This window comes from Pteronotus mesoamericanus, unplaced genomic scaffold (assembly GCF_021234165.1).
Source record: "Pteronotus mesoamericanus isolate MK-2021 breed Mesoamerican mustached bat unplaced genomic scaffold, CSHL_Meso_final scaffold_507, whole genome shotgun sequence".
In the NCBI taxonomy this organism is placed as follows: domain Eukaryota; kingdom Metazoa; phylum Chordata; class Mammalia; order Chiroptera; family Mormoopidae; genus Pteronotus; species Pteronotus mesoamericanus.
The window spans coordinates 17,194,389-17,222,107 of NW_026555319.1; the positions used below are offsets into that span (position 1 = coordinate 17,194,389).

The 27,719-nt window shown below is 45.7% G+C and overlaps 1 protein-coding gene across 1 annotated transcript in view; it reads left to right on the plus strand.

Annotated features, from left to right (window-relative positions):
• The window catches only part of SFI1 (SFI1 centrin binding protein), a 68,433-nt gene that overhangs the window by 31,187 nt on the left and 9,527 nt on the right, over positions 1-27,719 (plus strand). The window contains 13 exon segments of the mRNA XM_054594324.1: positions 145-247; positions 8,756-8,912; positions 10,189-10,350; positions 12,187-12,257; positions 13,221-13,313; positions 14,992-15,089; positions 15,910-15,976; positions 19,503-19,633; positions 24,083-24,164; positions 24,789-24,967; positions 25,716-25,791; positions 26,292-26,387; positions 26,863-26,939. Of these exon segments, the coding sequence (XP_054450299.1) occupies positions 145-247; positions 8,756-8,912; positions 10,189-10,350; positions 12,187-12,257; positions 13,221-13,313; positions 14,992-15,089; positions 15,910-15,976; positions 19,503-19,633; positions 24,083-24,164; positions 24,789-24,967; positions 25,716-25,791; positions 26,292-26,387; positions 26,863-26,939 (1,392 nt within the window).

Here is a 27,719-nt window from a genome sequence, read left to right on the forward strand (position 1 = left end):
GGCTCTCACATACATTCATCTAGCGATGGCACCATGAGGGAGAAGGACTTGAACTGAGAGCCTGAGGCCCGGTCCTCACTACCCTTCTCTTTTCTGTGTGACATTTTTTTGGACTGGTTTCATCTTCAATTTGCTCTGTGACAGGGTGTGTTGGAGCAAGTGGAGGCGGCGACTGGAAGAGGTCCGTGTGGGACATGCTCTCTGTGCCTCAGCTGTGAAGCACAGGGCCCTGAGCCTCCAGCTGCAGGTGAGTCCAGCAGACTCCAGTATTGGCGCTTCGTCCATTTGTCAAGCCCCACACCCACAAAGGGTGGGGTTGGACTTCCAAGCAGGAGGCCAGTTATCATGCTGCTGCCTCTCTGCTGGGGCCTCCCCGCAGCTCAGGCGACTGAGGAGGAGGTAGGGGCCAGAAGTAATGGGGAGGGGCGAGCTCTTCAACAGACAGAGGTTGCTATTAGAAATGTGCTAGACATGATTACCAGTGGTTTTTAGAGCATGTCTGCTAATTATGGAAAGGGATTTATGAATTAGTTATAAATATGTTAAAGAAAGAGCAGTATATTTTTTATTTCCATACTGTTTGTCTTACAGGCAGTTAGAGCTAATGAGGTGGCTCTTGGAAAGAACCTAAGGATGGGGGCTGGCTGCCCATGGAACCAACCACGTTATTAGAGGGTTGGAACTTTCAGTCTCCCCGGACCCCTGACGTCTGGGGAAGGGAGAGGTGCAGGAGGTTGAATGATTTCATCAGTCATGACTATGTAATGAAGCCTCTGTAAAACCCCAAAAGGGTGAGGTTTGAAGAGCTTCCAGGCTGGTGAACACGTGGAGATGTTGGGAGAGTGGCATGTCTGAAGAGGCGTGGGAGCTCCACGCCCCTTTCCCGCACACCTTGCCTTATGCATCTCTTCCATCGGGCTGTTCCTGAGTTACAGCCTTTTATAATAAACCAGTGCTCTATTAACTAACATGTTTCTCTGAGTTCTGTGAGTTATTCTAGCAAATCAATTGAATTGAAGGGGAGGGGGATTGTGGGGACTCCTGACTGGTAGCCAGTCAGTACATGTAACAACCAGGGCTCGCAGTTGACACTCTGAGCTGGAGGGGGATCTTTGGAACCTCCAATATGTGGCCAGGCAGTAGAAGCGCAGGTGAGAGCCTGGGCTCGGGGCTGGCATGAACGTGTGTGGGGGCTGGGGCGGGATAAGGGTGGGGGAAAATGCAATCTTGTGGGGCTGGACTCAACCTATGGGATCTGGTCCCATCGTTGGGTAGATAGTGCCAGATTTGATTTGAATTCTTGGACACCCTGTTGGAGTTGGGCCCAGGAACCCAACTGAGAGGGAGAGTAGGAGTTAGGTCATGAGATGACAAGGGGGCAGATGGTAGGGCTTTGTAGGCTGTGCCCTTCCGAGGCTTGGGCTCTTATTCCAGGGGAGGTGGGAAGCTATTGGTTTTCACGGGAGAATGATGTGATCACACTTACCTTTTAAAGGATCCCTTTGGTTCATTTTGTGCTGCCTTTTGAGTAAGAAAGGAAGGGAGAGATATTAGAGTGTGTGGTTGCTTATATTTTCAGGAAAAATAATGGAAAAATAAACCAAAAGCTAACAAAAAAGTGGTTACCTATGGGGGGGGGGAGACAATGTTGGAACAAAGTACTCTTGTGAATTTACTTTGTTACATATTTTTACTTTGGAACTATGTAGATATTTCATATAATTAAAAAACCAAAAGTAAACAAAAAAGGAAAAAAAAAAACCCCTAGGATTTTAAAACACTCTGAAACAAACATCAAGTTTGTAGCAATGACTACACAGAGAAAATATTTACTTCAAGTAACCTTAAAATACAATCTTTTGACACTTTGTCTCTAATAGGATATAGTTAAAGGACACAGAGAACTGCTAAGAAATATAAAACGGTATTCAGTCTTATGTTAGTAATAGGTTTGGAATTATGTTGAAACAATTATAGCTACATTATAGGATAAAGCAAATAACTATGGCAGTATCATTAGGATCATAATTTTCAGGATAAAAGAAAATATTACAGGTATAAAAATCAAAGAAATTAAATAAAAGCCCTATAATCTGAATCTGGAAATATAAATATCAGTATGAACTCAAGACTTTTTTTAACCTAAAAATCTTCTGACTCTATTTACTGAAAAGACTTAGAAGGAGTGGCATCAACACAGCATCTGGCTTCTGCAGAGCCCGACTTGTGGTCTCTGCTATTTTCCACTCAAAGTAACTGTGGGTGTGTGTGTGTGTGTGTGTGTGTGTGTGTGTGTGTGTGTGTTGTGTTTTTGGAGAAATGGCTGATTCTAGGTTTACAGCTAGAAATACACATCATGAGACTAGGAGACAGATTTTCAACGTTTTCCATCTCATGTCACACAAACTAATTACTAATATTCTGTGGCACACCAAAAAAATATATTTTTTGCCAATCTGACAAAAATATTTGATCGAGTTACAAAAAGTATTATAATAGTAATTACCTACTCTTTTTGCTTCAGAGTGACTTGTTAAAAAAATCAGGTGCCAATACTTGTAAATAAGGATTTCTGGTACCAAGAATTAACCAATCAGATGCTACCTTATTATGTGATGTGACCAATAAGATGAAGCTCTATTATATGACCTATATATTTATGGCTTAAGACAGGGCATTCACACTGGATGGCTATCATTGTATTGGCTATTATCTTTTTATATTGGACACTCTAAGGGAAAAGAGGTCAGTGCCCCTGGCTAAATAGTCAGGTATTACATGTTTTAAAAATTCTTGCAGCACATAGGTTGAAAATCACTAGCCTAGGGTATAGTGGGTGGAAAGTAAGGAAATTAACAAAGGTTAATAGGGTTGTGTCAGGACTCCCATAGGCTTAAGCTAGAACAATTTGAGCATTAAAAAGAATAATGACTGTAATGGATTAAAAAACACATCAAACATCAAAATTCATACATTCATAATGAGAAGTAAAAAGGAACTCATTGTTCACAATTTAAGCTATTAGAGCATTAGGTCGATTCTCTGAAAATTAATAAAGGTAAAAATGAAGCATTTCTCCTGCCTTTCCTGTACAGACTAATCTTTGACAAACCAGAAGGTTAATGAGAGAATAGCCTTCTTTATAGAATTCCAGTTAATAAATACAGGAGCACTGGAGTTAGAAAATCACCATTTGCCACTCCTAATGAGAAAATGGATCTAGACAGCAATCACCAATGGAAAAGAAGACTGGGAAATATAATGGAGGGATTGGAGCGGTGCCATCTGAAGCCACGGAACAGTCTTGGCACTGATAGAACTAGGGCAGCCAGTCATGATGTGCCTCGTGATGCAGTGTAATGGGAAATACCTGCCACCGCTCGAGAATTATTCTTGTCAAAAAAATTCGAACATAACTCCAATGATCAGTTCATAGGAAATTCAGGGGTCAGAGGAATGAGTTTAAGGCACCTTGAGGAGACAGCCAAATCGAAAATGCAGAACATTTTTTAGGATAAATGGCCTGGTTTCTCCAAGAAATCGGTGGTATAAAAGAGAAAAAAGGCAGGGAAAGAAATTGTCATATAAAACAAAGAGATTTAAGTGATACAGCAACTAAAACAAATGAAAAAGGACCACTCTGGCTGTTGTATTAAAAATAGTCCATGGATTTCCGGTCAAGATGGAGGTGTAGGTAGACATGCTTTGCCTCCTTGTGCAACCACAAAAAGGAATTACAACTAAATCTCAATACAAATAACACCCAGAACTGAGAGAAAATCAAACTGTGTGGAAGTCCAGCGCCCAAGGATTTACAGAAGCCGCATTCATGCAGAGGGGTGGGAGGGCTGGAGATGTGGAGAGGCGGGGAGACGTGCTGTGGCATCGAGAGGACGTGGTGGTGGTGGAGTGGGGACGGACGGTCCTACGTTCACGGGTGGCGGATAACAATCAGGAGGGACACCTTGGGAGCGAGCTCTCCCAGCCCCGGGCCAGACTGCACAGCCCTGGGTTCCAGTGCTGGGAAGATAAATCCCCCTAACTTCTGGCTGTAAAAACTAGTGGGGGTTAGGGTGGTGGAAGAAACTGCCAAATTGACAGGAAACTTTGCTTAAAGGGTCCACACAGTCTTAAAACGTCCACAAACCCACCAATCTGGGATTCAATACCAGGGAAACAACGGGAAGGGTGCCAGTCACATACAGGGAGTGGGTGAAGTGACTGGAAATGGGGCGAGTGCCAGGCAAACCCCCAGAATCCAGGCAGCTGCACAGTACCCTCTCTGAGCCCTCCTTCCACACAGAGCTGCAAAGCAGTGAAGTGGGTGGCCCCACCCTGGTGATTACAGAAGGGGCTCTGCCCCACACAATTTACAGGTGCCTTTTACAGGGAGTCAAAGCAGCTCTACCTAATACACAGAAAGATGCAGGGTTCAAAACACTGGTGATCAGGATACTCAAAGAACTCATTGAGTATGGCAACATGAAAAAATGAAGGTTGCACTGAATGAAATAAAAGAAAAATATACAGAGAACCAATAGTGAATGGAAGGAAACTGGGATTCAAATCAGCAATTTGGAACATAAGGAAGAAATAAACATTCAACCAGGACAGAAAGAAAAAACAAGAATTTTAAAAAAGCGAGGAGAGAACAAGAAGACTCTGGGACATGACAAAAAATGCCAACATCTGAATCATAGGGATGCCGAGAGAAGAGGAAGAGCAAGACATTGAAAACTTATTTGAAAAAAAATGAAAGAAAACTTCCCTAATTTGGCGAAGGAAATAGACATGTAAGTCCAGGAGGCACAGAGATTCCCAAACAAGTTGGACCCAAAGAGGACCACAACAAGACATATCATAATTAAAATGGCAAAGGTAAAAGATAAAAAGAAAATCTTAAAACTAGCAAAAGAAGAGCAGATAGTCACCTATAAAGGAGTACCCATAGACTATCAGCTGATTTCTCCAAAGAAACTTTGCAGGCAAGAAGGGACTGGTAAGAAGTATTCAAAATGATGAAAAGCAAGGAGCCACAACCAAGAATACTCTATCCAGCAAAGCTATCATTTAGAATAGAAGGGCAGACAAAGTGCTTCCCAGACAAGGTAAAGCTAAAGGAGTACCTCATCACCAATCCATTATTACATGAAATGTTAAAGGGACTTATTTAAGAAAAGAAGATCAAAACTATGAACGTTAAAAAGGCAACAAATTCACAACTGTCAAGAACTCAGTCTTAAAACAAAACAAAACAAAAACCAAAGCAAACAACCAGCACAGGAACAGGATCATAGGTATGGAGATCATCTGGAGGGTTATCAGCAGGGAGGCAGGGGGAGACCGCGAGAAAGGGTGCAGGAATCAGGAATCATAACTGGTAGGTACAAAATAGGGGTATGAAGAACAGCATAGGAAATGGAGAAGCCAAAGAAATTATATGCACTACCCATGGACATGAACTAGGGGGAGGGATTGCAGGAGGGAACGAGGGTACTGGACGGAGGAGGGCAAAGGGGGGAAAGCGAGACAACTGTAATAACAATCAATAGAATATATTAAAAGAAATAATTTTGTATATTTTTGAAAAAAAATAAAAATAGACCATAGAAGGTCATGGATAAAAGCAGGGACAACAGTGAAAAAGCTATTATCAAATTCCTGGTGATATTCTGCCCAAGAATGACAGCAAGCTGGTGTTGCATTCTGGATACGTTTTGAAGGTATTGCCATCAGGATTTGCTAACGGATAGATAAGATGTGAAGCTTCAGAGAGAGAGCCGAAGATGACTCCCAGGTTTTTGACTTAAGAAACTGAGCAGTGGAGCTGCCATTCACTGAAATGGGGCAGGTTGAGGGAGAAGCAGGCTTGTGAGGAAGCATCAGGAAGAGTTACATTTTTAGCTGCATGTCTTCAGCCTGGAGGCTTTTTGAATATCCACAAGATGTTAAGAAAGCAGTTGGACGTATGTGTGGAGTATTGAGGACAGGTCCAGACCTGGGATTGCATTTGGGAGTCCTGCGCACGCCGATGGTCATTAAAGCTGGGGGAGACTGGGAGAAAGCGCAGAGGGGGTGAGTAGGGAGCAGAGAGGTCCCAGGGCTGGGCCTGTGAGATGGGGATCAGCTGCTGGAACAGAGAGGCCCGCGGTGTCCCGGGAGGCGGGGGAGGGAGGTGTGATGCTGGCTGTGTCAGATGCTTCTAGCCATTCGGGGATGGTGAGGGCCGATATTTGACCTTTGGATTGAGAAATTTAGAGATCATTGATGTGCTTGATAAGAGCAGTTCCCTTGAGTCTGGTGGGGAGAGGGGTCAAGGAAACCTGCCTGGGAGAAGAGAAATTAGAAACAGACACCTTTTTTGGAGGCATTTGGAAAGGAAGGGAAAGAAGTCAAGTGTTCGCCGGGTGGCAAAGTGTGGCATAGAGAGTGGCGTGTGTTGGTTGGTTTGAGGATTACTGATTTATTCTTTTTAAGAAGTATTTTTGTGACAGTGCACTTCCCCCACCACCACTTCTTATTTTTGACAAGTACCAAGTCACAGAAAATATGGATACTGTATACTGTTAACTAGTTTAACCATCTTGCCACATTTGCTTTCTCTATCAATATATTTTCTGAATGACTTTAAAGTTGCAGGCATAACATTTAACTAAATACTTTAGCTTATATCTCTGAAAAATAAGGATGTTTTCCTATATAACCACAATATCATTATATCCAAGAAATTTAATATTGATAAGATAACATCTAAAATACAGTTTATATGCAAACTATATATTATTGCTATCTTAGTGTCAAGACCAGGTCCAATGAAAGGTTACCCATTGCTTTTGGTTGTCAGATTCCAGAAGAGATGGATGGATATGCATGTGTGTGCATGCGCGCACGCGCGCGCTATGGATGAGAGAAATAACAGCACATTCATATGCTGATTTAAAGAATCTAGTAGAGAGTGGAAATAGATAATGTGGAAGTAGGGCAATTGCCAGAGCGATAAACTTGAGAAGGTGAGCGAAGTGGGGATATATCCCTCGTGGGAGGGATGACCTTTGATGGGAGCACGGACAGTTTATCTAAGGTAACAGGAGAGAAGGCAGAGCCTGTGGGCAGGTGGGTGGATAGAGTTGGGGGGAGCTTGAGAAAATTCTTTTTTGATTGCTTTTATTTTCTTGGTGAAATAGGAAGAATGGTATTCAGCTGAGAGGAAAGAAGGGCGAAGAGGTGTTACAGGTTTAAGAAGGTATGAGATTGTTACCTGAGACAGTCATCTTCAAACTAGGGTTTGCGCATCTCTGAGCACACATGCAGATTGTCCTAAGTGTGCACACTTATGGACAGTCTTAAGGGAATCATTTTGTAGACTTCATCTTGTGTAGAAACACTTCCAGGAAACTAATGTGTCTGAGAAAGGGCTTCTTGACCATAGACTTCCTCTCAGTTTGGAAAAAAAGGCAGGCTCTCACCTATGCCAAATCTGAATTAATTATATCACTCCTTGGATTGTCCCTGCTTCTTGTCTGCTCATTTTTTTTTTAATTTTAAAAATTTATTTATTGATTTTAGAGAAACGTCAATTTTTTAACTTTTTAAAAAATATTTTATTTATTTTTAGAGATGGGAAGGTAGGGAGAAAGAGGAGAGAAATATCAATGTGTGATGGCATGTCACATGCCCCCTACTGGGGACATGGCCTGCAACCCAGGCATGTGCTCTACACTGGGAATCAAACCAGCAACCTTTTGGTTCACAGGCTGGCACTCAGTCCACTGAGCCACACCAGCTAGGGCTTGAAACATTGATTTGTTGATAAGTTTTTCCACCTATCTGTTTACTCACTGGTCCTCTGGCATGTGCCCTGACCAGGGACCAAACTTGCAACCTTGGGGAGTTAGAACCAACTGAGCTACCTGGCCAGCGCTGCTCATTGATTTTACTATTCCTTTTTATTTTTGTTCTTAATCCAGGAAGAAAACCTACTTTCTGGAAGCAGGATACCCTTCTTTTTTTTTTTCATTAGAACTTACTGCTTTATTTTTTTTCTTTAACATAGTCTTGAACTCTCTCTCTCCATCTCTATATGTATCTACATTTCTATCCCGCCACCCTTACTCCTTTTGCTCTTTTATTTCTTTTTTTTTAATTTTAATTTATTTTTTCAAATACATTTATCTCTGCCTACCCCCCTCCACTTTCCCTTGCCCCCTTCCTCCTTCCTTCCCTCAGCTCTTCCCTTTTGGTTTTGTCCATGAGTCCTTGCTATATGTTCCTTGACTTTCCCCTTCCCTTCCTTTTCCCTGCCTCTCCTCCCTCCTTCCTTCTTGTCTCTGTTGATTTCTTTTCCTTTCAGTGTTGCTGGTCTTATTTTCCTTGCATCTTTGTATTGTTGGTTTGGTTCCACTTATAGGTGAGATCATATGGTATTTATCTTTCGCCCCCTGGCTTATTTCGCTTAGCATAATGCTCTCCAGTTCCATCCATGCTGTTGCGAAGTTTAGTAGTTCTTTTTTTCTTTCTGCTGCGTAGTATTCCATTGTGTATATGTACCATAACTTTTTGAGGATACCTTTCTTAAATATCCTTTCACCTCAAATTCCCACAGCTTACGATGCCACTTCTTTGTGTCTAATTTTCGCCTTTCGTGTGTGTGTGTGTGTGTGTGTGTGTGTGTGTGTGTGTTTCTATTTCCCTCACCTGTATTTCACCTCTGCTTTTCTGCCTCTCTTTTGATTGTTGTCTTTTCTGTGTTTTTCAGGCTTGGGTACGGTGGCAGGAACAGCTCCTGCATGTCCAGAGGGAGAGAGGCAAGGTGCTCTCTGCAGTGAAACACCATCAGCTCTGGCAAAAGTGGAGATCCCTGAGGGCCTGGCTTGAATTCCTGCAGGTCCGGAGGGTAAAGAGACAGCAGAAAGGTGAGCAAGGTCCTGGGCTCAGGAGGCAGAGGGTTGGGTCTGTCCTGCCAGTGGTGCTCCTTTATTAAGGAGAGATATAATGATGTTACGCCACATGTTTTGGAACATATTGAGGAGGAAAATACATCATTGTCAATTCACATTTATTTTCTTCCGGCCTTTTCTTCTATCCATACACTTTATTCAGTGCTGTTTTAATTATGCTATAACTACTGTGTTACTGTGATTAATATGTTGTATATTGCTTTTTTCCATACAAGTGACCAACACTTCCTATGTCTTTATTCTTCATTAATGTTATTTTTTTAAGGTAAGGATGGCTCACCTTAATCTACTTAGCCATTCTTCTGTTGATATTTGGATTGTTTCTGTTTGTCCCCAGTTATGTGAATGTGTGTGATTTATGATGTTGAGTTTTTTAAACACTGTTCAAATGCTTTATTTTCCAGTGAGAATTCGGAGGTAATAATATGTAAGTCGTGATCATCAGTACTTTTTGTACTTTTGTTTCTTTAGCCTACGTGAAAGTGACTCAAGCTCTATGCTAGACGCTGGATAGGGCTCTCCAGCTTTTACTGAGCCCTCTCTGCAGAATTCTCTAGACTGCCAGAGCCGTCTCTTGGGGGAGCTCGAGTGTGTCCATAAGAGACCAGTGACAGGAGACCGCTGCCTGGTTGCCCGGGTCCAAGCGGGAAGGCATTAAGCTGTTACGAATGATGAGCTGCAGACCAACGGTTCCTCCAGTCACAGCGTTTGAATTTCAGAACTGACTCCCTTTCATTTCCCGGACTTTAGCTCATCAAGCCATTAGCTAATTAGCATTAAAAGGAGATGAAGCTGGCAGCCTGCATCAGCCTGACGGAAAGCTCACAAAAGGCTTTGCCAGCGTTTTGTCGGAACTGTGTGTCATTGACTCAGTCCCTAAAGTCCTATCTGGGGGACCTTAGTAAAGAGGAGAAAATAAAATGCAATCTTTGAAAACAGCTGTTGCCATTCTTACTCATCAGCAGTAACTATGAGCGTCAGCTCTTTGATTTTAGAGCATCCTCTTCCCTAAAATCACAGACATTTTCTCTTTCCTTGGAAAGAAGAGGTGTAGCTAAGGGATTCCTAATAATCTTCCCACGTTTAGAAAACATTTATTCTGGGATTCTTTGTGAAAGCAGCCTTGAATCCCTGCTGTCTGCCAGTAGTGGAGTTCAGCTTGTCTTAGTGATGCTTCCAGTTCATTGCTGAGTGAGGGGTGTCAGCACTTAAGTTGTTTTCTCTGTTGCAGAGCTTGCTGAGCGATTCCACCAAGTCACCATGCTTCAGACGCACTTCTGCAGTTGGCAGTGGGCCTGGCAGCAGAGGGAGAGCTTGCACGCTCACTGTGCGCGCGTGGAGGTGCTGGCCAGGAGGATGGTGCTGCGGAGGGCCTTTACTCACTGGAAACACTGTATCCTTTTCAGCCTCCCAGCCCTGTCCTCCGCCCCAGCTAGGACAGTGTGAGCTCAGCAGCCTGTAAAACAAGATTTAGGAGATACATGGGAAACAATTACTGAACAGTTTAATAGTGCTGATCTCTCTTGATTTCTTTTAAGAATTTTATGTTTAATTGGGAATATTAATACATAATAGTATGTATAACATATTTACAGCTTAAAGAATAATAATTAAATGAACGCCTATGTACCTACCGGTCAACTTAAAAGACAGAGCATTGCTAGCACTTGTCTGCTCCTCTGATTGCATTCCCTTTCCTCCGCCTCCTCAGAGGTAACCCTACTATCCTGAATTTATGTTACAATGTCCTAGCCTTTCTCTACCCACTGGGGAGTGGAGAGAGCCATAGCCATTTCTGTCTCCGAAATTTGTTTTCTTTCACTTCTGCTTTGGAAAGCCATCTGTTCCTGGCGGATCTGTCACTATGCTCATAGCTTCCGTTTACGGAGCTTTTGCTCCGCGCAGGCGTTCTGCATTGTCCCCTTACTCTTCATAGCAGGCTGTGGAGTGGGTATCACTATACATTCACGTTACAGATGAGGAAACAGATTCAGGGGAGCTAAGTAATTTTCACACTCCTAGCAGGACATTGGCAGAGCCAGGGTTTTTAAGCCCCGGCATTTGACTCCAGGGCGCACTGGCCCTGCCACAGCGTGTGCCCGGGGGTGAGGGTTTAGACTGCCTGGGATGTGCATCCACACACTCGTTCGTTCATCAGACTCTTGCTTTGTTTTAAACCCCTGCCGAAGTCCTGGAGCATGGCGAAACTCAAAGACCAACAGCTGTTCATGGCCAAGTGGGGAAAATAGACATGAAAATGGGTCTTTACAGTATGGCGTGAGGTGTGCCATGATAATGGTTTTTATCAAGTCCTGCGGGAGATTCTGTGGGGATTCAGCCAAGGAGCTGCTTGAGCCCAGTTGAAGTCTTAGAGGATGACAGCTTCGCCCAGCAGAGAAGCAGGAAGGGTGTTTCAGGTGGGAGGAGTGGCACTTGCACAGGCGTGGACGAGGGAGAGCAGGCAAGAACCCTGACGGGTCTGTAGTGAGTTGCGGGGGGTGGATGGCGGTAGGGCAGTGCAGGGAGCGGCTGCCTGGGGACCCTGGTGTGCAGGGGTCAGGGATTTGGGCTTTATCTTGGCGGCACTGGGGATCCTCTAGAATTATTTGAGAAGTGGTACAGCAGGTGCACACTTTAGAAGGGTAAATCTAGATTAGGGGAGTGAGGTTAGTACAGGGTCACCAGTTATATGAGGTGGGGCTCTCTTATCAGTCTATGTGAGGAACATGTCAAAAGAACGGCAGGGTGTTGGGGGTGGGGACAGAAGAACAGGAGCAATTTAGGAGGAGAGCAGACGACTTGGTGACTGAGTAGATGGCGAAGTGGGAGAAGAAAAGGTTTGAAAATAACTCCAAGGTTTTTAGCTGAAACATCTGACTGGATTGTGATGCCAAAACAGAGAATGCAGTTGAGAAAGAAGTTCTGCTTTAGATATGGCAATTTTGAAATGTTTACTGCAATTGTTGGCAGTTTGTCTCAACTAACTTTTGCATCTTATGAAATGGGCATCAGAGGGGAGAAAGGCGAGGCCAGCTGTTTGTTTGATAAATAATCCCCACGGTACCCCTTTGCCCTCCTGTCCTTGGGTCATCAGGAGGCGGCAGGCGGACATCAGCCCGTCTGCGCATTCTGCGATGATCTGCAGCCAGAACCCTTCAGATGGGGCACTAGGATTGTACTGTGTGAGTGAGGGTGGGGACCTTGGGGCCAGAGGCCTTAACTCCTGCAGACGTGCTGCTGTGTGCAGAGGAAGCCGCCCAGTGGAAGGTGGCAGAGGAGCACTGTAGGCACAGCTTGCTGGTGAGTGTGTCCTCCCTGCTCAGGCTTCCTCTCTTGGGCTTTGGGACCCACATCACGCTCTTTCAGTGCCCCTGGTCCTGTGGTGCCATGAAGCCCTCCTTTATTGTGGGTGTCCCTAATGTCGTTTTGGATCAGAGATGGTAATGGTGTGGGATCAGAGGCGTCTGGAGCAATAACGGAATCTTAGAGATGATCTAGTCCTGGGTTATTTTTATATGGTGGGCTCCGATTTTCACAGTGGAAGCCTCGCCTGTGAAATTGATCAGAGTAGCAATGCTGAGGGTGAAGCAAGGTCCGGGGAGTAGCACCTATTCTCTCCTCAGCCTCCACCAACACTCTGGCACCCTGTGGGGTTCCACAAAGCACAACATGAGCACCTGACCACTGCATGTGCCTCGGGAAGCTGAAGCCCAGGCGACGGGAGAATGGGGTTGGCTTGGGTCGCGTGTGAGGCCTTGATGGAGCGGGAGCCAGGCCCGCGTGTCCTGCTTCTACCTCATCCCCTACTCACCAAGGACTCCTTCTCTTCCTTCTGTTCTACTCTTGCGAAACTGCATTTATAATTGTGCAATTATGAATGTTGACCCCACATAGTTAAAAAACATTTTTAAGCTAAAAGTCTGTTACCATTGTGAGAGGCTAAGTTGATGTTTTTGGCCCTTGTCTGTAGTGTTTCCACCTGGGTCGGGGAGATCTGTCCTGGTCAGAGGTCAGGGTGTGTTTGTTCCTGTGCATTACTATGGACAGCAGGGAATGGTTTGACAGCTATTTATTAAGTGCCTACTGCCTGCCTGGCTTGTACTGGGCTCCCATTGCGACTCAAGAAAGAGAAACACTCTCAGGGACATGGGAACAGCTGTGACCAGCTGTGACTGAGCTTCTTGCCACCTGGTTCAGGCACTGCTGTTAATTTTACTGACAATTTTGATTTGTAACCTGTTGTGTCCTTTCTTCTTTTCACAGCACTTTTGCTTTAGAGCCCTAAAAGACAACGTGACCCGTGCCCACCTCCAGCGAGTAAGAAGGAATCTTGCTCAGCAGCAGCATGACGTCATGGTGAGGGTCTCCCTCTGCATCAGGGGTCCTCTCTTGATGGCCGTTCTCTTTTTAACCTTTGTGCTTATAGATTAGTCCCCAGGCCTTTAGACTCTGAAACCATGGTGTTCATTTTCTTTAATAATCCATGCCAGCCAGTAGAGAAACCTTTGTTATTGCCACGTTTAATCCCATTTTTTTTTCTGTTTGCTAAGAAAATTGGTATTTGAATCGGAGGGCAGGGACTGTGGACCCTGACCCTGACCCCGACCCCGACCCCAACCTAGGGAATGCGGTTTAAGCCTGCCCGGTAGGAGGCCTTGGTGGTGTGCGCGCTGTGCGTCTGTTCTCTGCAGGGGTGGATTTACCTGAGAGCAACAACCATTCTGTCTCTACTTACAGACTGTGTTTCTGGGTGGAGAAGGGTGGTGTTTTCTTATTTTGTTGATGTTTAAATGTATAGAAAAATATAAAGACTAGTATAATAAGCAGCTATATATAATACCATCTAAATTCAACAATTGGTAATATTGGCTGTATTTACCTCATTTTTTTTCTGAACCATTAAACAGTAAATAACAGACAGCATGACAGTTCACATCTAAACATTTCAGTATGCATCACCGAAAAAGGACATTTTCTTATGTAACCCACTGTCATCATGACCCCTAGCGAAGTGAACAGCACATCCCTATTATTCAGTACCCGGCCCATATTCAAGTTTTCTTCAAAATTTCTTTATAGGTGTTTTCTTTTTTTTTTTTTAAACCAGAATTCAATTAAGGACTGATTATTTACTACATTTGGTTGTCTCTTAAAGCTCCTTATAACTGTCTCCCCCGCTTCTTTTGTGTAACACATTTATTTATTTTTTAAATTGTGGTAAAATGCGTATAACAAAACTTACCATCTTAACCATTCTTACGTATACAGTTCAATATCCTTAAGCACGTTCATATTATTGTGCAACCGTCACCATCATCCGTCTCCAGAACTGTTTTCATTTTGCAAAACTGGAACTCTGTCCCCATCGAACAACAGCTCCCGCTCTCCCTCCTCCCAACGCTGGTGGCCACCAGCCTCCTTTCTGTTTCTATGAATTTGACTACTCTAGGTGCCTCATATTTATAATATTAGCCCTTTTGTGGCTGGCTTATGTCACTTACGTTAGTGTGCACATTCTTTTTGTTTATTTTTTAGAAATGACATTGACCTTTTGAAAAGGAAGGCCAGTTATTTTGTACAGTTTTCCATATTCTAAATTTATCTCCTTTTGATGTCATTTGATTTTCCTTTGTTCTATGTAACTCCTATAAACTGGAAGTTAGATCTAAGGGCTTGATTAGACTGAAGTTAAACATTTTTTGTCCAGACTACTCCATGGGCAGCAACATGTGATAAGATCACTTTTACTTTCTACAATGCATTGTCTCCCAGAGGCCCGTGTCAGAGGAAATAGCTTCTGATTTCCATAGATTGGAAGGGCCTTCATTTTGCTTTTTCATGTTGACCTAGAACAGCTCCACATAGCTTCTCCATAATCGTTCTGCAAGCCCGTTATGTGTTGGGTGCCCCAGATTGAGGTAATTCCTGCTTTGGGGGACCTTACAATCTTTTGAAGTAGAGATTTCTTAACTAATAGGTTAAGAGAGATCAGCTTGCCTTCATAAACTTTCATTTTTTTCCTGTTTTGTTTCAGCTGCTGCGCAGGTTCTGGAACGTCTGGCAGTCTCAGGTGGAGCAGAGGGAGGAAAGGGAGCTGCTCCCTTTGCTGCGAGCTGCCTGGGACCACTACAGGTAGGGACTCAGGGCCTCCCCCGGGGCTCCCCAGGGGCCTGTTGGGACTGACTCACTGCTCTCCGGGAGTAAGCGCTTACCCTTCCCTGTGTTAAGGCAGCAGGTCCAGAAAGGCCCTGCTATAAGCCAGAGGTTCCTGAGCTTGTGTTTATTTTTGGCTGATCAGAGGAAAGGTAGAATGACAATATTTGTACTGGTTCTTGGCCACCATAGTTTGGAGTATGTGCCTGCTAGCTCACTGCCTCAGCCCTTCCAGCTTTAGTAACATTCACATTGTAGAATTCATGCATTAATACTGTTCAAGAGAAGGCCCAGGCCAGGTGAATGTTTGTGGCTTGGTTTTGACAGGTGCAGAGAGTGTCCTCAATTTTTTAGAGATAATCATTGAGTTAAAATAAATATATAACGTACCACATGTCCATGAGGAAAACTCAGTGTGTAGGAAGGAAGGCAGAGAGTTAAATAAAAGCTGCCTGGGTCCCTTCCCCCAACCCCTTAGCCTTATTCTTTAGGGCTAACTGCTATTCGCTGGACCCCACCCCCTAAAAAAAAGCCAGTTTAATCCACTTAATGTGCATAGTTACAGGTTTTACTTTGGAGCAATTTTTTAATAAGTTAGTGAGAATCCCAGTGGTCTAGTTAGGTTTACAAGAAAATGGTCAACATTTTTGGGCAAGCCACAGTCCAAAATTAGGGTTGCCTTTAACACTCAAATGTGATTACATCTAAATTTACCTGCCTCAAAAACAACATAAAAACTTAAAACCTGAAACCTGGAAGTGGTCGGGGCAGTACCTTGGTGTTCTGTGTTTTATTTCAGAATAACATTGCTACGCAAGTGTATCAAGTTGTGGCTACAACATACTCAGAAGAAGCGATACAAGCAGGTATGGAGCACTTCTTCGCAGATAAGCTCTGCTGGCTTACATCTTGGATTCATTTGCTTTGGAAAAGTTCTTGAAAAAGGCCTATGCCAAGAGGCCTTGGTGTTGAGATTTGGAAGAGAGGGTGCTGTAAAAAGCCGAAAGGCATTTCCCCCAGTTCCCTCTAGTGATGTCAGAAAGTCTGCACAATTCCCACTCCTTCACCTGCTTTGAAAACGTGGGTGTTCTCTGAAAGCGATGAGCTCTTAACAGCCATTCATTCCATGTACATCTTTACTTAAATTCATTGATTGTATTAGTTAGCTACCTGTCACCCCGTGGGACCTTCAAAATGTAGTGGGAAAAATGCAGAGCATCAGTGCCGTATCCCAGAGCTGAACAGTGTGGGACACACACCCACAGCGGCCGGAGGAGGCGGGGGTCAGGCTGACGGATTAATGAGGGCAGAGTAAGAAGGACGGATTCCGGTCCATTCAAGAAAGGCTTGTTGAGCAGCTGCTGTGCCCCCAACACTGTGCTGAGCACTGAGGTACAGCTGAGGTGCGAAGCAGGCAAAGCTGCCCTCGCAGGGCTTGTCGTTCAGCCCCAGGGACCTTGCAGGCCGGCTCCAATGGCGGGCAGCTGTCACGGGTGCTGAACCAAGAAGGATTTTGAGGCCATGTTCAGGGTGAGGGGAACATGCGTTCAACTGGCGATGTCTGCATGGGCATTGCAGTGGGAAGCCGCGCCGTACATGCCTCTTTTTGGCCATGCCCAGCCCTCTCCATCCCCGCCGCCATCTGCTGCTCCTGTCTTAACGTGTGAATCTGGAGATTTTGGCTGATTCCTCATAGCTTTGGTATAGAATCCAAACTTTTGAGTGAGGCATACAGACTCCTTTGGGAGCTGGCCCCTGTCCACTTCCCTTCCCTGTCCTGTCAGAACTCTGTTCCTGCGCACCTGCACCTGCGCTCTGACCAATTAAGCCGCCACTCCTTCCCTGAATGGGCTTTGTTTCCTGCTTCTCACGTGCCTGCACTTCTCTGTTCCTAGCTAACCCTTCACCTCAGGTGTTACCTCTTCTCCCAGCCCCACCCTAGAGGCATCTTTATCAGCGTATTCCTATCATGGTTGTTTACTGGTCTCTCCCTCTCAGGCTATGAGGTCCTTGAGGGTACATCCTGTCTCTTCCTTCTCCTTAGTGCAACACAGTGCTTGGCATAGGGTAGGTGCTGACTAATATGTGGATAAATGAAGAAACGAATGAACAGCAGCAACAACAACAAAGAATGAATTGCCATTGATTACTTCAAAGTTTTTCCCAAAGTTTGACTCAGTTCGTGGAATGTGGATAGTTAACCCAGGGCATGGCTTGTTTTTGTCACCTTGCCTTCCGTACCTAGAATTGGTGCATTTTTGACATCCCTTTGGGTTATGTGACTGTTTCTGGAAGGACATTGGCCACTTGATCTCTTAAGCTGCTTTAGTGCAAGTGCAACAGAATGTAAAGAGAGTTTTTAGAAAAAGAATGTGAGGGCCAAAGCTGAAAAAGGTTGCGTTTATTCAAGGTGGAGAAGAAGTAGAAGTTCTCTTTTAGTCCTTCTGGGCAAAAGAGAGCTGGTGCTGCTGCCTCCTCTTTTTTTTTTTTTTTTTTAGATTTTATTTATTTATTTTTAGAGAAAGGGGCAAGGAAGGAGAATGAGAGGGAGAGAAACATCAGTGTGTGGTTGCCTCTCATGCATCCTCTACTGGGATCCCGGCCCCCAACCCAGGCATGTGCCCTGACTGGGAATCTAACCGGTGACCCTTTGGTTCTCGGGCCTGCACTCAATGCACTGAGTTACGCCAGCCAGGGCTCAAAAGAGAGCTTCTTGACATGGGGGCCCAGCATTGGTAGAAGGTCAGAAGTCAGTGCTCTTCTCTGTCCCACTACTCCAGCATGGCCTGCACAGTCGGTCTAGAAAATTAGTAAGAGCCCTGCTTAGTTTTATTGTCATTAAAAAAAAAAAAAACAAAAAACACCTTTAGCTAACAATCTAAGTTTGATCTCTTGGTTTAGCTATCCAAGGAACACATCAGTCCTTTCCATTTCAGAAACAGATAAAAAGTATTTATTATTATGGGTTTCTTTCTTTTATAACAGTAATATATAAAGATTGGCAAAAGGTTTGCTAATTGTTGAGCTGGATAATAAGTTCATGGGGATTCATTATGCTATTGCTTCTACTTTTTTTTTTACATTTTAAAATGCTCATAATGAAAAGTAAAAAGGAATATATAGATATTATTGAAAATTTGGGGATATAAAAAGAAAAAAAATGAAAATACCCATAATCCTCCCTCTTAAGATAACATTTGGTAAGGAAAACTGGTATCTTTTTTCCTTCATGTGGGTGAGAGTATGTGTATCCACGTATTAACACACACAGGCATACTGTTCAGTTTTCCATTGCTATGTGAAAAATTACTCCAAACTCTGTGGCTTAAAGCAACTGCCATTTTATGCTTGAAGATTCTGCAGGTCAGAAATTGAGGTAGCACATGGCAAGGATGGCTCGTCTCTGCTCCATGATTATTGGGGCCTCAGCTGGGAAGATTCTCATGGCAAGGGGTTGGAATCATCTAGAAGTTTTTTTTATTCACATGTCTGGTTCATGGACTGGAATGACTTGAAGACTGGGCTTCCCTGGGACTGTTAACCAGGGGGCCTGCATGTGGCCTCTTCAAGAGGCGTGGACTTCCTCACAGCATGGTGGCCTCAGGGTGGCGAGACCTCCTGGGCTGCAGCGCAGCGCTCCAAAAGCAAGTGCTCCAGTGAGCAAGGAAGAGACTATATGTGCCTTTTTGACTTAGATTCCGAAGTCAGATAGTGTCGCTTTCACCATACTCTAACAGTAAAAGTAGTCACTGTCCTACCCAGATTCACGGGGAGGGGACATAACTTCTCAGTGAAGGAGAAGCAAAGAATTTGCAGTCCTGTTTTAAAAACCACCACGTATACATATATGCTTCATGCTTGCCAAGGTTTTGGATGACGGAGGTATATATATTCTTATGTCAGTTGTCTGTCTGCCTACTGATGTATCAGTGAAATAGCAGTAGCCTTTAGCATTACATACAAATTGAAAAAATCTGTATTACAGATGAACATTATAAGCAAAATCAAAAGCTATATGACAAGGTGGGAATGATTTTGATAACATACACGACAAAGGACCAACAAATTCTTAAGGGTTGAAAAGCGTGTATATGTCGCTGAGTTGAGTGCTGACAGTAAAATGGGCAGTGGGTTGAACACTGAGGCCTTAGGACAAAATTTTAGTTAAATATACATAGACGAACACACGTATAAATATATGAAGAGGTGCTCAACCCACTTTTAATGAAAGTGAACGGTTTTCCCCTATCATGTTAGCAGAGATTAAAAATGATTTAATCTTTTTCTCAATTTCGTATAGGAAGCAAACCTCCTTCAAGAGTGTGACCCTGAAAAGTCGCTTTCTTTTTTAATGTAAAGTACAAATAATGGTCATTCGGTGTTTTACCTTAGCTATTACAGGCCAGAGCGGACAGTCACTTCCAGCAGAGGGCCCTGCCTGGGGCCTTCCAGGCATGGAGGAGACTCTGGCGATGGCACCAGCAAGAAAGTGTCCTTAACGCACGGGCAGCACGCTTCCACAGGTACGCAGGGGGGCAGGCGTCGGGGGTCTAGTTTTGCCACCCACACAACCATTTTGCTTTGCTTTTCTGCCCCCGAGCCCCATCGGCCCAGGTTTTCCCTGGTGTTTTTCAGTGTGCACTCATTGATTCCACCGAGCAGGAAGACAGCCAGTATTTTCCCCTAGGGAAACTTCTGTCCATTTTCATTGCAAACGCCTTCAAAGAAGTCTGGATTTTATGCCCCGTCTCTCATTGTAAACCACAGCGAGCCCCATTAAAGATGCCCATTAGCTTTCTGGATCAGTGTGGTTGGACCTTGCGTTGCTTTGGCAGGCGTTCTTGAGTGTGATCGCCCTGAATCATTCGGTTCCTGTTCTGCTAGGCCTGGTTTTCTGAAACGATGGAATTAGGATAGACAAGGAGCCGAGCTGCATCTTTAGCTGCCACTGGGAAGACATGTTGGTGGAATGTAAAGAAATTATTAATCGCTAACTCCGTGTCTGCCACTATGGTAGGCATGGCGTGATGGGAGCAAGGAAACCAAGAGCTAGACCCATTGGCCTATGACATCATCGTTGTCCTTAGCAATTTTCTTCTCCTGGCAGTCCCGAGAGATCAGGTTCAAAACGACAAATGACTCGCCCATGTAATACAAACAGTAATCACCAGAGATTGGGTTTAAATTCAGAGCTCCCTGATTCCAAAGTCCAAGAAGGAGGAAGATCTTTTTAATGACCTTGTAGGAGATAAGGTCGTTACACAAGAAACAGTTGAACAGGTCAGGAGGATGAATCTTGTGTTCTCAACTATGTCAGCCGCAGGTTCTAGAACTCAGAGCTAGTGCTGAGGCTAGAACCTGGGGGAGGCCTGGCTGTGAGCCAAGGGGGCGAGGCTGGATGGCGGGGGTGGGCAGGATGAGGAGGGCCAGACTGAGGGCATTGCCTGGTCCTACAGACGAGGGACAGATGTCTGAGCAGGTGCATGCAGCTAGTAAAATGACAGCTCTGGAGATTGCCCTGAGTATGATGGATATCAACTTTGGACAGAGAGACCAGAGGGAGGGACATGCGTTGGGAGCAGTCGCAGTGATCTTGACTTAGGAGGGCTCTGAATGCTCACCTGAGGGGATCAGCCAAACTCCAGGGCTCCTCAGCGCAAAGTCCAAGGACATGTTTTAGGGCATCGTCACGGGGAATAGTGGCTCCTGAGGGGATAGCGCTTGCCTCTGCCACTTCCACAGAGGGTGGCTTCGCCTTTACCTAGTTCCGGTGGTGAGGTCTGGTATTAGATTGATTCAAAAAATGGCTTCACTACTTAAAACACACATGCCCTTTTGTTCCTTTACAAATAAAGTCACAATTGATTCTATTGCTTTTTCTGTATTTTGGCATACCCCGGGGACCAAACATTGAGGGTATAGCCAAGAGGAGCTTCTAAAAGGATTTTTGGTGGGGAACAGTCTTGGGCGAATTTACAGCTATGCTCTGCAGGCAGAAGGGTGGTGGGAGAGTTGGAGACAGGGAGTAGCCAGGAGGCTTGAAGGATGGCGAAGGCCTGATTGTCTCGTTTTGGTTTAGTTGGATCTTTGCAGAAAACTTAGTTTTTCGGGTTCCTGTCGTCCTGGCTTATGAGGGAGCAGAGTGCGTGAGAGCCTGCTTCGGAAGCTGGACAGGCCTGAGTTCAGACCCTCGTTCCACCTCTTGCCAGCGCTGTGACCCTGGGCAGGCCCCTCAGTCGCTGTGAGCCTCAGTTCCCTCAAATTAAAATGGAGATGATTTAAGGGGGTCGGGGTGGCAGGAGGTTGAGGAGCGTGAGGGGGACAAATGGTGATAGAAGGAGTGACTCGGGGTGGTGAACACACAGCACGGTGTGCAGATGGTGTGTTGTGGAATTGTGCACCTGAAACCTGTATAACTTTGTTAACCAGTGGCACCCGTAATGAATTCAATAAAAAGGATAAAAAATGGAGATGATTTGCTAATAGTCTTTGTCCCATAGTGTTGTCATGAAAAGTAAGTGGAGTGATTCATGTAAAATACAAGTGGCGTGCCCAAGCATAGTATTAACTCTCCCCCTACCCCTAGAGTTGACTTGTAACTCTCATGGTCAGTTAATACTCACAGGTTTGTTTTGGACTTGAGCAAATCAAAGTTCCAAATAAATATGAATGTTTCATCTTTCCATAATTCTTAGGGTTTTTTTTAATGCTTTAGGAATACAAACAGTTTACAGTGGAATTTCATGAATTATGACTCAAAGTGGTAGTTTTACCTGCAGGCAAAATTTTAAAAATCGAGCTATAATTTATATCCAGTGAAAAGCGCAGGTGTTAAGTAAACAGTCAGATGAGTTTTCAGAAGTTACATACCTGGATAATCAATACCCCAGTCGTGATGAAGGATATTTTTATCACCCCAGAAAGTTCCTTTATGCTACCTTCCAGTCAGTCTTCACCCAGAGTAACACTATTCTGATTTCTGTCATCCTAGATTAATCTTGCATGATTTTGAACTTTACGTAATGGGATCATACAGTATGTGTCCTGTTGTATCTAGCTTCTTGTTTTTTATTTATTTTTAATTGATTTTTAGAGAGACAGAGACAGAGAATAAGGGACGGGGAGAGAGAAAGAGGAACATTGATTTGTTGTTCCTCTTACTGATGCATTCATTGGCTGATTCTTGTTAATGTGCCCAGACCTGGGATTGAACCCACAACCTTGGCATATTGGGATGCCATTCTAACCATCTGAGCCACCTGGCCAGGGTGTCTGGCTTCTTTTAAAATTCAGTGTAATGTTTCTGAGATTGAGCCACGTCGTTGTGTGTATCAGCAGTTCAGTCTTTTATTGCTGAGTTGTATGCTATTATATAAAGATAAGACAATATTTTGATCCATTTTAAAATAGGAGTCATTTCCAGTTCGAAGCCATTACAAATAAAACGGTTGTGAACATTTGTGTTAGTGGACTGTTTTCATTTTTCTAGGGTAGATACCTAGTACATGCTTATAGGTGGTCACATCATTTTATACTCCCACTGGAAAATAGGAGAATTCAAGTCACTCTACATCCTCACCAACATTTGGTTCTGACAGTCCTTTTAATTTAGTTGTTTTGGCGCGTAAGGAGTGCTCATTTCCCTAGTGACTAACGATGTGAGCATCATTAAAGCCTAATCCGCTAGGAACAAAAAAACCTGTTGTTCGACCAAGTCAGACTGACCGCGGACACTCAGGAGAGCTCCTCTGCCTGAGGGCGAAGAATTTGCAAGGTTTGGGTTCCCTCTGAGGGATCCTGAGGAGGGTCAGAGAAGCCGGGGTCGGTTTTGGATTGGTTGCTATTTCTGAGGCAAGATTAGGAGGGATGAGAAGTGGGGGTTCCCTAGGAGTCCTGTCATGAGTATCCTCGGGAATAGATGAAAGCAGCAGAGCTTGTCTGGGGCTCGCTGTTAAGGAAGCAACAACCGCTCAAAGAGGGGGTCCCTGTGGTGTTTGCGACTGCTGGGTGACCTGGGGAGGAGCAGTGTCTCCTCGCAGCTGCAGCTGCGTCAGTGTGCCTGTCCCGTCCATCTGACCGATGGCGGGGCAGCTCAGGTTTTGACTCTTTCAGTCTTCTATCATGTGCTTATTGACTGTTAATTTTTTGTGAAGTGCCTGTTCAAGTCTTTTCCCTGGCTTTTCTGACATTGCGTTATGTATCTTTTTATTATTATTGATTTGTAGAAGTTCTTCATATATTCTGGATGAAAGTCCAATGTCAGCTATATGTATTGAAAGGATTGTCTTCCAGTATTAGTATATGGCTTGCCTTTTCATTTTCTAACAGTTTTTTTTTTGTTTGTTTGTTTTTTAAATAAAAATCAGTGAGAGCACATGGCTTTGCCTGTGCACAGCCCCTGGTGGCTGTTGACCAGTTGTCCCAGCCCTGCTTTTGCGGGCTTTGACTTCATTATGGTGAGCAGGCGGGCTGAGGCAGAGGCAACAGAGGACAGAGCCAGTGGTTCCTAAACCTATCTCCCTGTCTACCTCACCTGGCACACTTGTTTTAAACTTTGCGTCCTGGGGTGGTGCCAGACCTTCTCATTCAGCCTTGGGGGCCAGGCATCTATTTTAAGCCACTTGCCTCAAAGATTTGTGTTCTGGCTGGTCAGCATGGACAGGAAAGCTTTCACTGGTAATTGTTGATCACTCTTGGTAATTCAGCATGGAAATGAAAAAGAACCAGGGTCTCAAAGTCTGGGTCTTTTTCATACTGTGTGCTTAGCTGATACCAGAAATACTTGGAAAGTATTAGGTTGTTTGTGGGTTTTGTGCCCACTGTTTTCTGCTTTCCTTTTCTCCCCTTTTCTTTCTCCCTAGCTAAGCTTATTTGCCTCTTAATAGTACAGTGTAAAAGGAAAAACCCACTTTGAACTTTTTGCTCTTTTTTAGTTGCTTAATTTTAAGTGCTTTATTATACATTTTTTGTAGGGAGACATTAGAGAAGCAAGTATTTGCTATTTGGTGGCAGAAGATGTTTCAGCATCAAGAAAGCCGCTTGGCAGAGAGAATAGTAAGTGGATTTCCTGGAGGAGGTGTACGGCGCGGGCAGGACCCATTTCAGGTCTTTGCCTTCACTGCCTCCTTTCCACAAGATGTCGCCTGGAACCCAGGACATCCTGCCTGTGACTCACAAGACAGGGCCCAGTCTGGGGCATCTGTTGCCTTTGCACAGATGGCTTTCTGGGCCAGGGCAGCTGGCTCCTGAATGTCCTTTTTTTTTCTTCTTTTTTTTTTCTATTGTTGTTCAATTATAGCTGTGTCCCCCCCTCCCCATTACTCTCCTCTGCCCTACCCACTGCCACCTCCCACATCATTTCTTTTTTTAAAGGTTTTATTTATTTATTTTTAGACAGAGGGGAAGGGAGGGAGAAAGAGAGGGAGAGAAACATCAATGTGTGGTTGCTTCTCGTGTGTTCCCTACTGGGGACCTGGCCTGCAACTCAGGCACATGCTCTGACCGGGAATCGAACCAGCAATCCTTTGGTTCACAGGCCAGCACTCAATCCACTGAGCCACACCAGCCAGGGCCCACACAATTTCTTTTGCATTGGTCATTATTTGTAGGCTCTAGATTCTTCCAGCTTCTGTATCCTCTCCTACTTGACCCATTCAGTTTTCTCCCGTCCTGCTGCAGGCCATCCTTCATGCCGAGCGGCAGCTTCTGCGAAGGTCCTGGTTCACGTGGCGGCAGCAGGCAGCAGCACATTGCCAGCAGCGGCAGCGGCAAGCAGTGGCCTGTGCCCACCACCGGCAGGGGAGGCTCAGGACGGCTTTCTCCATTTGGAGGGAGAGTGCCCGAGGGCTCAGATCAGAGTGGGTGGACGGTTCTGCCTCAGAAGCTTTTCCCATCTCAGACTAGCTCTGATCATAGTAGCAGCACTGTCAGATCTCAGTGCCCAGCCAGAAGGTCATGTTAGTGTAGACTCTGGTTATAAGTTCTAGAAATTATAGTCCAAAACAAGCAAAACCGGGGCTGTAGAGAGAGGATCCTGGAATGCGACTGGGGACAAACACGCCTATGGATCTGAAGTCCTGTCCGTAGGCTACGTCCTGCTCACTGGTGGGGGCTCATTCGAAGCGACCATGGCCGAGGAATAGACTAATGGGCTTGTCTGGGCATAATTGACCCCCCTCTCCAGGAACAGCAGCTGTGGCCAGTGGGTGTGGCGTGGCAGTGTTTACCGTACTTCGTCGTTAGTGGGGCTGGACTGGCAGCCCGCGTTCCCACTATAGACACTGTCCTGCTTGGTGCCTTTCTGTGCACTTTGCGCTGTGTGGGTCTCTCCACCTCTCTCAGACTCTGGCCACACTTAACCTCCTACGCAGCCACTTGCACATGAGCTGGCTTCAGCGGTACTTGAAGCCCTGTGAGGTAGTCTGCGCAAACTTGATTATATGTGTACTTTCCTGGATGGAGAGCCCAAATCCTTTGGCAGCTCTTGAGAGTGGGTCTTGACTCCCTGGCAAATTTAAGAACCGCAGGAGCCAGGGGCCGTGAAGCGGCACCCCCGAGAGGGCCCTAGCCGCCTCTGGCGCAGCACTGAGTGCGCTCTCCCCACAGGAAGATGGGCACGGTGCTGGCTGCAGAGCTCCACTCAGCACGGCTCCTGCGTTGGGCCTGGAACAGGTGGAGGGAGGTAAGGCTTTGGCACAGGTGCCACCCACATGAGGCTTGTGGACAGGTGGAGCTGTGTGTCAGTGTGACTCAGCAGCCATATGGGCTCTTCCTCAGTCCCTCGGAAACCACCTGCCTCAGAGCACAGGGAGGAGGCCAGGCAGCAGAGGAAGAATGTTAACCTGGCTTCGCGAGATGATTGGCTCAAAATTTAATTGTTTTACGGGCTAGGCTGTTCTTATCGGAACTTACTGATTCTGAAATTCTTCGTCTGACCATTGATAATGCATCCTACTCTGAGCAAAAATGTTTATGCTAACATTGCTGGAGCATGTACCCTAAGTCAGGCACTGAACCCAGTTAATCACCACAAGACCCCTAAAGGTACCTATTTATAGATGAGGGAGCTGGGGCTCTCAGGTTTTTATCCTTACCCAAGCTCCTACATACTGCTTGCAAAACGGAGGCAAAGCTGAGCCTGCCCCGCTCGGCCCTCCGCGGCCGGCTCTCTCCTGTCCACAGTGCCTGGGCCTGCGGGGCGCTGAGCGGCAGAAGCTGATGCGAGCAGACCTGCATCACCAGCACGCCTTGCAGCGCAGGGTGCTGCAGAGCTGGGGGGTAGGAGCTTTCCCCCACCTCTCCTTGCCTTTGGGGGAGGGGAATCCTGAAGACTTCATTTTCCTTCTTTGTTCTTCCTGCCCCTCTCAGAAAAGAGTAATTCCTCACAAACAGAGCAAGTGCCCTGGACAGTGGGTCTTACAGCCGCAGGGTTAAGTTTTTCCATACTTGCTCAGCAAATACAAACAAGGAAATTAAAAGCAAGTGCTGTCTTGGGGACACCAGCCTTACTGTCAAAGTGGCCCCTGGTCCAGGAGTCTAGTGGTCTGACTTACTAGGTGAGGACCTAGTAAGACAGACCTCTCCCTGTTGTCTGGGTGGTCTCCTGGCCTTGGGCCTGGAGCCTTTTGGCCTCTCCCCACCCTCTGGGCAAGTGCTCTTAGCATCAAAGTCCCTGCTGAGAAGCTCTGAGTCCTGCCTGGGAATGGGGAGAGCTGTGGGCCCAGGGGCGGCCTCCAGCCCTGGTCTCCTGCAGATTTACCAGAGCCGGGTGTGGAGCGTCCTGCAAGAGGTGGCGGCCAGGGAAAGCCAGCACAAGAGGCAGCTGCTGCGGTGAGTCTCCCGGGCCCAGCCTGAGGATCGGGGAGCAGGATCCAGACCCGGGCAGGAGGGGACTTTTGCCAAGGGCCAGGCACAGGACGGGCCTGGCTGCCTCGTGCTGCCTGTAGCTTTGGTTTTTCCATGGCAAGCACCCCATTCACTGGTTCACCTCATATGTCCTGAGCCCTTGCTGTGTACAAAGTGGGACCTCAGGGAAGCAGCTCTCACCTGGATGTCTGTGAGATGTCCCGCTAGTCTCGCTCCTCTTGAGTGCCTGCTCTGCCTTCCGCTTTCGACCTGAAAGATTCAGCTTCTCAAGGCACCTTCTAGCACCTGTCCTGCTCTGGAAGCTGCAATGGCTCCCTCTGCCTCTCAGGTCCCAGTCAGTCGCCTCCTTGCTTGGCTCTCCAGACCTTTCACTAACTCTCCAGAGTCCTCTTTCCATCCCTAGGGACTTCTGCACCTGTGGCACCCGTGGAGCCCACCTGCCTCGGCTCCAGCTCCCTCATGAGCCCATCCTCCAGCTCCGGCTAAGCCAAGCTCTAAACTCACTCCTCCTGCAGGCCCGCCTCACTCCGCTCTTTCTTTTCCTTCCTTTTCCAGGCTGCCTGTGGGCGGTGGGCCTTGTGGACTTTAAACACCACAGTCCCTCCCTCAGAGTCCCATAAAGTATCCATTCAGCTCCTCAGAGTGGCACGGAAGAGGGAGTCCCTGGACTAGCTCAGCGCCGAGCACAGTTCTGGCGCCCTCCCTCCCGCTGCCCTTTCTCCGTAGCTCCCTTTTCATGGTGTG